This window comes from Gloeophyllum trabeum, assembly GCF_000344685.1.
Source record: "Gloeophyllum trabeum ATCC 11539 unplaced genomic scaffold GLOTRscaffold_00008, whole genome shotgun sequence".
Lineage (NCBI taxonomy): Eukaryota > Fungi > Basidiomycota > Agaricomycetes > Gloeophyllales > Gloeophyllaceae > Gloeophyllum > Gloeophyllum trabeum.
Window position 1 is genome coordinate 82,774 of NW_006920417.1, and position 12,688 is coordinate 95,461.

The window sequence follows — 12,688 nt, forward strand, 5'->3', positions numbered from 1 at the left end:
TGGCTGGAGTTCCCGCGTCAGGCGCACTTTTGGACGAAAGCGGGGTATACCTACAAGTGACGTCTGTGCCCTGCGCGGGCTGGGGCGCTGGGGAAGCGTAGACTTGGAATTGTTGGGATTTGCCCGCTGCGGCCAGTTGGGTGATGTTTTGCCGCAGCTGGGAGTCCGACATTTTGTCAAAGGAGTAATTCTGTCCCGAACCGGTCGCATTTGAGTTTCCTTGCGGGTCGGCCATGGTTTATGCACGCCCTGCAGAAAGAGGCAATGGATAGTCCTTCAAGACTTCAATCAAAACCGGCTGCAAGCAGATCTGGGCCGTCTCGACAGCAAATTTTGTCACAACTGTTCAGAACCGTCAGAGCAGGTTGCTCAGCAGTCGGCGGCAGATTTGCAGCAGGTAGTGGTGTGAATGCAAGAGCCGGGTGTAAGCTGAGATGCAGCCGTTGGAAGTTTGGACTTGGCCGCGAAAGACGCGACGCGCCCATCACGTAAGCAGCTTCTTGCTCAGCACAGCCACGGCATCTCTCCAGCGTCCAACGCAGACATGACTGTCCACCGACAGTGCAGGCGTCTCCGCCGACGGTGACGCCAAATATGTTGAAAGGGTCTCGTATATCTGCTTGTTTATCCGTAGCTCTTGTTCGCTCTGTATCCACGTCTGCAAGGACTGCTAACAGGGAAATCGTACAATTGTTGAAGAGAAGTGAGTCTGTCAGTCGTTCATCGCTCGAAGCGAGGACTTATGAGACAAGGTCAGCTTTGAAGGAAGAGGAATCTCGACCTGACGCGAATAAGTATAAAATAGTCGCATTCGCTCGTGCCATAAGAGCCATTGAGGGGCTCGACTACCCACTCGCATCGCTGAAGTCGACGGATGCGCGGAGAACGGCAGAAAAGGCGAAAATTGTGAGCGTTCTCGTGAGACTGCAACACCTATAGGCATTCTGAATAGGTAGCCAGGTCCGAGGTATTGGACACGGTATCGCGCATCGGATCGCAGTATACCTGCATGAAGGAGATGAGCATGCGTGAGTGCTCTCATTTCGTGTTGGTATCCGTCCTCGTGTACATGATGAGTAAACCAGATCCCTTTCAGTGCGAGCTCCTCGAAGGAGGGGTTATCTAGCGTCCAGCGCGAACCCGTACCCGAGTTAGACATTGAGACTCGCAAAAAGGCTATTGCTTCGCTGCAGCTTGTGCCTGGTATAGGGTACGCCTGTTCTCCCGTACATCATGTTGTCTGTCTGACTTCCCTTTCTTCAAATGGCAGCAAGAAGCTGGCCACGGACCTCGTAAACGAGGGCTGTCTGTCCCTCCAACATCTCCGCGACCCGCACTTCAAAGACCTCCTCTCGCCTCCCATCCAGGTCGGCGTCGAATTCATCGACCACATCCTGCAGGAGGTAACACGAGAGCAGACTGAATCGAGTATCGTAAGCGTGCCATCTCCCCCAGGCTCGAGCCCACGACTGAACTACTGTAGGCCTTGATCCGCGACGCGCTTGAACCCACCTTCGAGATTCATGCCGTGGGCCCCTTGTACGTCCATATCCCCGTCGCCTACCTCCCTCTGACTCCCCAATCTGTATATGACAGCCGGCGTGGCCTTCCCTCCTCACCGTCGCTCTCGCTCCTTCTCCTGCACCCGTCCTACAACCCGCCCCTGCCCACGCCCGCCTACCCTCCCGACGAACCCGGCAAGGGCAAGAAGCGCGGGCGCAACCCCCACGCCTTCCGCCCCGCGTACTCTGCCGGCAGCCAGTCGACGCTGATGGCGCGCCGGGTGCTGAAGCGCCTGACAGAAGAAGGGGTTATCGCGGGTGTGCTGTCGAGTAGCACGGAGCTCTCGGTGGCGGTGGTCAGGATGCCTCGCGCGGGAGAGAGCAGGGAGGAGAGGCTGCGGGCGGTTGAGAGGAGGGAAGGGGTGTTCAGGAAGGCCGAGTTTCAGTGAGCGGTCACGGCGTCTTTGAATGAGTGGCGGAAGCTAATGTGCAGGGTGATAGCCTCGCCCCGTTCAAATCAAAAGCCGCCGCGCTGCTCGCGCTGACGGGCGACGCAGAGTTCCTGAGGGACGCACAAACGCGCGCGCTGGAGCAGCGCATGCATCTCAGCGAGTACGGGCTGTGGCAGTGGGTGTCATTAGACAGTCCGCGATACGAAGACGAGGGGAAGTGGGAGCGCATGGAGGTGGCGAGCGAGCAGGAGCTCTTCGAGAAGCTGGGCATGGCGTGGGTGGAGCCGGAGAAAAGGAACTTTGGGTTTGTCGTCGGGAGGGCGGCGAGTGGACGGGGAAGGGGGAGGCCGAGGAAAGTTGTCTAGGTTGCTTTTGCGTGGTTTGAACGCGATGATATAGTTCAATTGAATGCGTCTTGTCTGCGTTCCATGGACCCAGCAGTCACTTGGAATATTCTAACTGCTGCATGCCATCGCCATAACACCCGTGTTTATAGGCACGATCGCGCATGCGATTGCCACACGACCGCGGCGCGGCTTACGCGCTTACACTTTGCTTCCGCTCACTCCTCTCCATTCCTGCTACTCCCCGTCAATATACATTTCGTCGATGTGAACACGCTTTAATAACTACATCGCCGATATGGAGGAAACCTCAATACTGTCTCCGTTACCGCCGACACCCGAAGAACTTACGCCTGGACCTAGCAAGAGCAGAAAGCGGCCCCGCTCTGAGTCCTGGCCGGAGCGAGACAGGAGCATTAGCTATACTGATTCGACGATGTGCGACGTCGTTAGGGACGAGAAGTATTATATGGAGGATGGCAGCTGTATCCTGCTCGTAGAGAACACATTATTCAATGTGAGCTACTACCTTCATGCTGGGCTATCAAGGCACGGGATGACGCTGAACGCTCCGGGCAGGTACATAGATCGATGCTCTCGCGAGACTCGTCATCGTTTGCTACGATGTTCAGCCTCCCGCAGGGGGATACGCCCATGGAGGGCACGTCGGACGACAACCCGATTGTCCTGCCTGGAGACACTGTCGCTCAGTTCAGGAACTTCTTGTGGGCTCTATACGCCTTGTAAGAGCCTTTCCACTTGACGACCATCGTGCGGGAGAAGGCTGGCTGGTCCGGTGTATGCGATCCTGTGTTTGCTCCGGGGTGAAGGTCTCACCTATGGGCTGCATAGGACCTCAATACTCCACGGACCACTCCATTATCAGTACTCCCCGCACGATCTATCCTTTTGTCCTGGTTCATGGGCATTATACTCATGGGTCTCCAGACCTCCGGAACTCATGGTCGTCCACACCGCGCAAGCCGACCTCGTGCGCCTGATGGACATCGCCCTCGTCGCCAACAAGTACTCCTTCAAGACCCTCGAGACCTGGGCGCTGGACGCCATCCAGGAGTACGTCACCCGGCAGCCCTCCCCCCTCTTCCCCCGACCCGCCCTCGCCCCCTCTGGCGCCCTCGCGCAGTTCTCCGCCGCTACGACCCCGACGATACCCACCGCGCCGCCGTTCAAGCCAGGCCTCGCGCGGCTCGTGCGCCTGGCGCACCTCTGTGCGCACGAGCCGCTGCTCGGCACTATGGTCGGGCTGCTCAAGCGGCTCATGTGCAGCTCGGTCCCGTACGCGTACCTCGCGATGTGCCTCGCGGACGAGCTCGACTTGCGCACGCTCAAGGGCGCGGCGTACCTCGAGGTGATGCAGAAGACGAAGGTCGTTGCGCGCGAGCACGTCGATATCCCCGTCTGCGCGACGCCGGACGCGGACGGCGAGAGTGAGGACGAAGAAGACGATGGCATAGAGGTGCTGCTCTCGCCTGATGGGAGGCTCGTGGTGAGCGGGCCGCAGAAACTGCGCCTGCTATGTGGGTACCATGGCCTGAGCCGTGCCTGGGAGCACTTGCGGCTGCATCCGCCGCCGTTCGAGCATGCGTCGAGTTGCGGCGCGACCTGGCACCAGCATGGGTGCACGCAGAGTTGGTCGGACTTCTGGAAGGAGAAGACAAGGACCGAAGGTATATTGTCGCTCGGCCTCGCTGATGTCCTGGGACGCCTGCGCGCGGTGGCGAAAGAGTTTGACAAGTGGGGCAGCGCCACGTACATGCATCATGATTGTCGGCTGAGTGCGAAGCGAGTTATTCAGGAGAAGATTAAGCAGGTGGAGGAGGAATTGCCGGATTACTTTTCAGAGGAAAAGGAGATGGTGTAGACGGAGGTTTATCTGGCTGCTTACTCTCGGGGTTTAATATGTTGTATTCTACATTGTATTATATATAAACAGTCGTGCACCCTGTCGCTTCCCTGGGGTGCAGCAGGTGAAAACTATTAGTGGGGACAAAATGTCTCTTGCAATTGGGCTAGAGTATCCCAGTGCCTTTATTTCGCCCCACATGGCTTAAACCCCTGTGCGATCTGTACAGCAAAGTCTCCCTTCCCGTCCGACAGCTTCTTGCGTGGTCCATGAAGCTTGCGCGAGATACGACGGCAATTTATGCGTGTGCAATCGAACTGGTGTGTTTGGGGTTCACAGCGACATCCCTCAGTCCACGTCGTGCACCTGCCCCAGCTTTGCCTCTTGGCAGGCGCGCAGGAGCGCGCGCAGGCTTTGCGGATGCATATGCCTTGTTCGTCTGGCACTGCATGTCAAGTCATAAAATCGTCGTCGTCAGGATCCAAGTCAGGATCAGTTCCTAACGGCCATGAGCGTTTGTCGAAGGGGTCCACGTCTCCGTCGCGCCCAAGAAGACTATAGAAGACGGTAAGCCCACTGGAAGTAGGAGTGATTTAACGCATACTGGTCGAATAGCACAATCGTCCCTCTGTCCTCCCGTGCTGCAACGGAATCCAGGTCGAATAGCGGACGCACGAATGTATCGGTCTCATCAAGGTCCTCGAAAGACGGTGAAGTGGAGGTGGCACTGTGTAGTATTATGTCGCGTTCAATCCCTGCTGTGAGAACAACCGGCATCTGAGGGTGAATAACAGCACTGTTGACTATCGACTTATGACCTGGACATATACATCAAGCGCGCTCAGTACTCTCTTGAAAGAGAAAGGCTCATCGAACGTACCGCATAGCCTAGTGAACGGCGATGAGAGCTCAGCTGGGATGTATATATTCTTGCTCGCATAATCTGCAAAAGCTGCACAAATGTGAACCGGCGCTTACAAGAACACACGAAGACGCCGTACCAGGAGGATGGTCGCCACTCTGCATCTCCCAGTGTTCGAATTTGATTTCTTCCCGCATGTGGTGTAATTGAACAACTTCCGGTATCTTCCAGGCGTATGCACGGAAATCATCTGAACCGGTTGCATAATAGTTGTCGCCCCGTGTACCCATGTTTCCGAAAGATGCATGCTATTAATGTGTCAGAAGTACAAAATCATCCCTAGAGCTCCTTCCTGACCTTGATCGTACAAGAGTTCTCATACGTCCTAGTATCAGGTGTTGTCCTCTGCTGCTCTGGCGTAACCGTGCTACTACAGATAGCAATAGGATTCTCATCCGTGACAGAGTACATGGTTGGGAGATAGTGCTGTGAAAATGCATGAGTTTCGTTTGGAAGGTGTACGGTGCTCTTACCAGGAAGAGCACTCCGAGCTTCATACCTGCCCGAATGAGTTTATATTATAGGATAATTGGGTACCGCACAGGAGATCACGCTTACCTTCACTGTCGAAAGCAATGCTCCCAACCTCAGGACGACTGCACCGGTTGCCTTTCGCAACGGTGGTGTTATACTAACAATGTAAGCTTGACTACAGAGAAATGTCAGATCCAAGCGTACCGTGTAGACTATCCCGTTTTTGTGGCGCTGACTGAGAGGTCCGAATGCCATACGCGTATCCCTGAGGCAAACCCTTCCTCTTGTATCACCAGTAGCAAAAATATGTTCCATGCCAGGATGCCATTTAACGTCACTGAATTCTGAATCATTGAGCAGCGTTGCTGCCGCTCTCGTCAAACTTCGATTATCTCTACCGTCATGAAGTACAACTGTCCCATCTTCACTGGAATATGTTCAGTAACGTGCTCTCGGGTGGAAATTCAACCCTGACGGGTACCTAGCGCTCAGGAATACCTCGTCTTGCCAAGGATGACATGATACTGAACGAAGGGAATCCTGGCGAATACATGGCTCAGTAAATCCAGATTTGGTGGAGCATAGTCCTTACATGATGACATCGGATCGTTTGGCATGGTCCGCCAGATTCACCCGGAGTAGTTGCACCGGGGAGCTCGGATAAATCGTACTTGTATATCTTGTCATCGGTGTCTCCACTGGTGGCATACGTCGCTTTCAGACTCGTCAAGAAAGAGCTACGATCAACAAGACTCACGCGAAGAGGTACCGGTTATGGGCAGAAAACGCAACTGTAAAGACATTGGCCTGTCGCGGCGGTTACTCTACTGTCCGATGCTCCTTAGCTACAACAGCATAAATGGGCGTACAGTTGGTCCATGGAAAGAGACTGAAGGCGTCATGACATCTTCTTGGTGGAAGTCCCATAACAGGACGCACAAATCTGCGCACAGTGGGACGAAATAAAAACAAGCGCTTAATTCGCCCCTGGAGTGACTGACCGTCACCAGCGCTCGCTAACCATCTGCCTCCGTCAGACGACAAGCAGAGAGCGTTGACGCAAGATGTATGCGCAGCGAGTCTCCTGAATATAACATGCAAAGTCTGAATTCCACACCATTACTACCATGAGAGCGGGAAGGAACCAGACCTCGAGTAGGGTAAACCTCTTCGCAGGAATCCTTCTATAGTATCACTCCTTGATTTTTCATATATTCTGGGATTTAACAGGTGCGCGGATCCGATTGCAAGAGCTTGAGTACTAGCCATCACCGGACAAGAAGGTTTCCGCAAGCTTCACAGACGTCCTCAATCATTGGACAAGGTCAGGAATGCGCGCAGACCTCCAAACTCGATGTGTTCGTCAGGTGAAGTTAACCCGCGCGAGAGGTTCAAGTTAACGTTCAGAAATGGTCCAGGTGCTGTGGGTGGAACGCCTTGAGCTGCGACGTCGACGGGGCCAAGGATGATAGTCAGAAACTCACCAACGTAGCAAGGATCGCTATTACACTGGCACGTCAAGGACGTAGGCCACAGCGACTGAGGCGAAGCGCCGAATCCTGCAAGCTCCAACTTAGTTCAACTTCCGATGGATATCCAGAAGTGTGACGGTTTCACCCGCGTTCCCGCTAAGTCATCCGGGCTTCATGATGATAGATAATTGCGGACTGCGTACAGCGCAAGGACTGTCCGTGGATGGAACATCCATGATTAAGTACTACAAATGTTGAACGTAACCAAAACCATCATGAGTCTAAGGCAGTCTATAATCGGAGGGGGGATATCGTGTCTATGTCTATGGCCGTATGAATGAAAATAAATAACTGGATGGAGCTTCACTGGCAAAGCGAAGCGCAACGGGGCAACGGGATATAGAGGGCATTAAGTCGTGCAGCGAATAAATCAACCGAGACAAATACAAGCAGTGTCCTGGGGTTCACAACTAGGAGCACATCCAACCATCACGAGTTACCGACCAGGGAAGCCATACGCCCGCTGTCGCGCCTCGCCCGCGCCAGTGGCAGCCTCAAACTCACTGAAATGCGGCAACTCAACCTTCTCCTTCTGCGTCTTTTCCTCGTCTTTCTCACTGTCCTCATCGATGGGTGATGGCGACTGCGGGTGGGGCGACCCTGGTCGGGACTTCATCTTCAGCGGGGGCAAGGTAATGGGCGGACTTCCTGATCTGCTCGCCGGCACGCTAGCGAAGTAGCTCGATGAATTCGACGACATCGACGGATTGGGGTGGTAGGGAGTTGATATATGGCTCCTCGCTGTCGTAGCGTGTATGGGGGTCATCCCAAAAGCGAGCCTGACAGAGTGGGCGAGGTGGTGGGGATTGTGCGGCGCATGGTGCCCGGAGTTAGGGGCATGGTGGACATGAGAATGACTTGAACTGGCTGATGAAGCGGGCCATGTGGGAGGGGGAGAAGGTGCGCGTGAACTGGTTGCGCTCCCTACCGCGGAGCTAAAGTGGAAGCCGCTTCCGTGGTGAGTACTCGAACCGCCTATAGATGCAGTATAACTCCTCGGACTGCTCCCTCCACTGCTGCTACTTGGCCCACTCGAAAGCTGGGGCGTCGGTGCACCCGGGATGGGACCAAAGTGGAACTGGCCTGCGGGCGGCGCGCTGGGGGGGTACGGTTGGTGCAACCCGTCGAAGGACAGTCGCCGCTTGTGCTTGTGAGCAGTTGGCGGACTATGCGGACCGCTAGTCTTCCTCATCCTGGGACCGTAGCCGTACTTGGAATCCGTGTCTCCCATCGAAGCTGGTGGCAACAAGATCGGCGATGGCGCACGAGAGATATCCGTCGAATGGATGTTCAACGAGCGCATGGGGCCCAAGAAGGGACTCGTCGACGGCGTCATAGCAAGTTCTCCCCGTGACGGTGGGTACGAGCGCACGTACGGTTGGGGCGGATACGACGGCCCATGCGGGTGCACTGTGAATGTATTAGGTGGGGACATCGAAGGGTATGCCCCTGCAGCGAAACCTTCCGAGTCGGTGCTAATCGGCGACGGGGACTCCTCATGGTGCGCATGGTGATGCTGGTGATGATGATGAGAGGCGGGGTGGTACGGATGGTGCGTAGCGTGCCCGTGCCCGTGCCCGTGACGAGAACTGTGATGCGCATCCACGATATGTTCGGGTGCATGATGCATAGGCGTCATATGCCATGCGGGTCCACTCAGTCTCCTTTTGGCCTTCTCCTTTCGTTCGCTCTCCACCGGCAATGCTGCATCCACATCCCTTTCCCGCTCGCTACTCACCGCCACTCCGAAGTACCCGCCGCCGGCACCGGCGGACGGATGGAAGAACGGCGTGCCAACAGGGCTGGTCGTCGCGCTCTTGCTCTTGCTGCGGCGCATGCCTGCAAGGTCCTGGATGGCCTGCGCGCGTCGCAGGGCCTCGCTGTGTAACACCTCGTATTCGGCGCGGCGCATCGCCTCCTGACGCTCAAGGACGTACAGTTCCTCCATGGCAACGCTCGAGAGGGCAGAGAAGGCAGAGGGATTGGAGGCAAGGAGGGGGAAGGGATGTGTCTCAGAGCGTCGGGTATAATGAGGATGCGGCAGTTGATCGAGCGAAGATATTGCTGTCGGACGGGCATACGAGTCATCCTAGCGACTGTGTAAGTAAACTTAACGATATTGAAGGGAATGGAGAGAACGTACCTCGTCGTCGCTGTTAGCACGACTTCTTGCCTTCTTCTTTGCCCTAATCCCACGAGCATCCGCACTCTCCGTCTTCATAGGAGAGACTCCATGTCCCTCCTCTCCCTCGCTTATGTCATGGTGGTGATGTGCTGATTCATGCTTAGCCTTGGCCTTGCCCTTTGCGCTTGCATGACTATCATTGTTATGTATCCGCGAGTGACGAGTGAGCTCGTCGGATCGAGAAAACCGCTTCTCGCAGCCAGGGAATGCGCAGACAAATGGCTTCTCGCCCGTGTGCGTCCGTATATGACGGGTCTGTCGAAGTCCGGATCAGTACAAGCGGGGGGAGATAGAATATAGACCTAGAGCAACGCGGGATCATGGGATGTGAGTGGGGTGGGTACATACCTGGTGTTCTAGACGACTGAACGCCCGACCGCACAAAGGGTACGGGCACTTGTACGGCCGAGCAACAACTTTCTCCGGTGGAGGAGGCGGCGGTGGTGCCGGAGGCGGAGAGGCGGTCGAGGTCGTAGATGCATTATCCATAGCGAAAGGTGACCACTGGGTCTATTAGCGAGGGAGAGTGCGTAGCTTGGGACGGGATGTATGTTTCTGTAGGACAAGGAGTAAGTTCGGATGGCGTCATGAGCAAGTCTACCGGGACTGACGTACCGTACAAAGTAGGGTCGGGACGGTGCTCAGTCTCGACTGCACTGGGCTACCGGGCTGTCTATGACTCTTCTATCAATAACTTATCTCTTGTATGGCAGGCAGACTTCTACGTGAGTACTTGAAGCAGTTCTAGCTCAGGCGGCGGAGATATCGCTCCGGCGAGATGGGAACGGGATGGTGAAAGCAGGAGGTGCGTATAAAGCCCAGAGACAAAGTTGCGGGCTCTCGAGCTGACGAGAGAGGGGACAAGAAAGACGAGGATAAGCCAAGTTTCGGATGCGGTAGATACGCCGCCACTGAGCCACTAAAGCACGTAGCGGGGCGGGGAAAGCACGTGAAAGTGCGAGATCACGAAGGCTCTATCAGGGCAGAGTCTACGTAACAGCCTTCCTGATGGCGACGAATGCGGGGGCGGCAGTCGGTCTGGACGTGCGGAGAACGAGTTACGCAGCCTGCAGAGTGCACTCCTGCTTGTCCTGTCGAAAGCAGCTTAGCCCCGAGCGTTGTTGGTGGAAAATAAGACCTCGACAAATTTGCGCTATCAACTGATTCCAGCGCTGATTTGAGCCTCCCTCGCCGAGCTGCCTTGGTCGCTTCATCTTTGGCCCAGCCGACGCACGATGTGCTCTTCATTGGTATACCCCGGACCTCGGCGTCGGTCCCGGCTACACGTGGCCCTTTCAGTCTGGGGCCCCGAGCCTCCGATACCCCGGTTCCGCCTTCGATGTGTAAACCGGGCCTTGGTCCGGCGGGTACCCCAATTCTCCGTGGATACTCCGGGCGCCGTCTTTATCCTGCCCTCCTCGCGACATCGCGCCCCCGATCTTCCGTACTTCCAGCACCCCATCCATCTTTCTGAGAAGCCGCCTTTACAGTGCACCATATACCCATGGGCTGCTGGCGCTGACACAAGTCATGCGTGATCGTTTCACTTCCATCTCGACGCGATGTCGGCGCGGTGATACGCCCCATACTCAGGTTATACTTAGCAGCATTAACCATCACTTTCCCCGCAACGCCTCTCTGATTTCCTCGGTCCTGCGTTGATCTGGGGTAGCCATTAATCATGCCATTGTAATAGCTAGTGAGTTCTGCCAACGCTTCCACACACCAGCCGTGTTCGCGACTGCGACTTCACTCGGGTTCCTTTACTTAATCACACTGCGTCCATTCTAGCGCAACCCGGACCAGCGGTAGGCCCCCACAAATCCGACATGATGAACGGATATGGGTACAAGTATGTTGCCACCCACAGGTATTGACCTCGCGGTATCAGATGAACAGATGAACGACAGCAACACGAGCCGTAGTCAAGTCAATGCTGGGACAATCAGAACAAGCACAAGGAACCTCCAAGCTACATGCCCCCGGACGTGGTGCAGGACAGCGGAGCACGATCACTTCCGCTGTCCCGCACAGACATCCGCCGCAGCCTGAGCCAGCGAGGTTTTTCCTGTCCTGATCGATTCGCTTGGGAGCTGCGCAGATACAGCCTCCCGACAGGGCAAATAACGCGCAGCTCGAGTACACGCCGGCTCATCCATCACCTCCACTCGCAGGCGCAATGCGCAGGCGCCTCCAGCCAGTTCTCGACTCGCACGCAGGGCGTTGATTACGACCCCTTCATATATGAACGCCGTGTATCCAGGATCAAGGTTATATTTCTCGCAAATACACGCGCCTGGCCTTCCCTCGACTCTGTGCTTTCGTGCACAACGTGGACGCGATTTTCGAGCCGAGCTACGTGAATGGGGAAATTCCACCGATCGTGATAATGGCCCCTGCGAATATAGAACTCTGGGCCGTCTCAGTAGAATCAAGGTGGGCGCTGGGGATAATTCGGTTCCACTCACTTCTGCGTGGACGACAAACCTTGCGGCGTGTCGAGCATGCAGAAGTCCAAGATCGAATACTCACCGCTACCCAGCCTGAATACTTCGTGCCCGTCCCATTCGCTATGGGTTAACCGGACGTTTTCACTTTCATGCACTCATACAGTAAAGGGCATATATTTTGCGGCATAGCAAAGGCTGCGGGATGGTCTATTAGAAGGGCATCTCTACCGTTTCCGCTACTCGAGAGCTGGATACCTGGCACTGTCCCGATCTGGTGCATTGCACATGGAGCACTTGTCTCTTATCTACTCTCCCCTTGTCTGGACTCTAGGTCGCCACCCCTTTCCAGCCGACGTACGCGAGATGCTCTAGACAATACTTGCCTTTTCCGCACAAATCAGCCGAGGGTCGCGGTAGCGAAGGTTGTCAACGCCACTCACTTCCCGCCGTCCTACAGTCCCGGACAACCAAAGACAACAAATTCGGTGACCGGATTTCCTGAGGTCCAGCAGCCGTGGGAACCCCAATTTTATTGCAGAAACGAGTGATTTAGACTCTAAAGAAGAGATTGGCACGAGCCGATTTCCCATAAACACCCTGTAGCCTTCAATAATGGGTCGGGATGGGCCAAAATTTTGGCCGTATACAAAACAAATCGGGAAAAATGCGGAAAATATGCCAATCGACTCCTTTCAATGAGCTGAGTCTGATTCTGGCTTAAATATAATAATTGGACCAGCTGATATGCAATAATAGCTCTCATAAGTTCAGGCCAAATATGGCAGTCAAGGTAACATGTGCAATAAATTTGAACTTCCTTGTCAGTGGGCGGCCTCAGAAGGAGGTCTGAAGTATTCGAAAGCCTAGATCCAGCTCCATGCAAGGGTTACAGGTCCCCAAAGGCTCAGGGCATGACCTGGGAGGTCCGGTGACTGTGTAGAATGTCGTTGAAATGGCCCAAAA

General features: G+C 55.2%; 5 protein-coding genes across 5 annotated transcripts; 2 read left to right on the forward strand and 3 right to left on the reverse strand.

Annotated features, from left to right (window-relative positions):
* Window positions 1–594: 594 nt before the first annotated feature.
* Window positions 595–2,369, forward strand: GLOTRDRAFT_139007 (uncharacterized protein; the record flags this gene model as incomplete). The annotated part of the gene is made up of 7 exons (XM_007868533.1): window positions 595–703; window positions 758–906; window positions 961–1,028; window positions 1,097–1,210; window positions 1,271–1,433; window positions 1,484–1,947; window positions 2,004–2,369. The coding sequence occupies 7 exons, from the start codon at window positions 595–597 to the stop codon at window positions 2,317–2,319; spliced, it is 1,383 nt and encodes a 460-aa protein (XP_007866724.1). The 3' UTR covers window positions 2,320–2,369.
* A 365-nt stretch (window positions 2,370–2,734) lies between these two features.
* Window positions 2,735–4,396, forward strand: GLOTRDRAFT_76914 (uncharacterized protein; the record flags this gene model as incomplete). The annotated part of the gene is made up of 3 exons (XM_007868534.1): window positions 2,735–2,815; window positions 2,878–3,041; window positions 3,247–4,396. 3 exons carry the CDS (start codon window positions 2,735–2,737, stop codon window positions 4,178–4,180), a joined length of 1,179 nt encoding a protein of 392 aa, XP_007866725.1. The 3' UTR covers window positions 4,181–4,396.
* A 429-nt stretch (window positions 4,397–4,825) lies between these two features.
* Window positions 4,826–6,487, reverse strand: GLOTRDRAFT_61495 (WD40 repeat-like protein; the record flags this gene model as incomplete). Its single annotated transcript, XM_007868535.1, has 10 exons — window positions 6,428–6,487; window positions 6,316–6,365; window positions 6,207–6,256; window positions 6,040–6,145; window positions 5,763–5,985; window positions 5,627–5,715; window positions 5,382–5,568; window positions 5,164–5,332; window positions 5,043–5,114; window positions 4,826–4,980 (listed from the first exon to the last, which is right to left on the reverse strand). Coding segments are annotated over exons 1-10 (1,134 nt in total), but the record flags the coding sequence as incomplete, so codon positions are not given.
* Window positions 6,488–7,353: 866 nt separating this feature from the next.
* Window positions 7,354–8,048, reverse strand: GLOTRDRAFT_111251 (uncharacterized protein). The gene has a single exon (XM_007868536.1). It carries the CDS (start codon window positions 7,854–7,856, stop codon window positions 7,527–7,529), a length of 330 nt encoding a protein of 109 aa, XP_007866727.1. The 5' UTR covers window positions 7,857–8,048; the 3' UTR covers window positions 7,354–7,526.
* Window positions 8,049–9,419: 1,371 nt separating this feature from the next.
* Window positions 9,420–9,683, reverse strand: GLOTRDRAFT_16289 (uncharacterized protein; the record flags this gene model as incomplete). Its single annotated transcript, XM_007868409.1, has 2 exons — window positions 9,420–9,530; window positions 9,624–9,683. Coding segments are annotated over 2 exons (171 nt in total), but the record flags the coding sequence as incomplete, so codon positions are not given.
* Window positions 9,684–12,688: the final 3,005 nt, after the last annotated feature.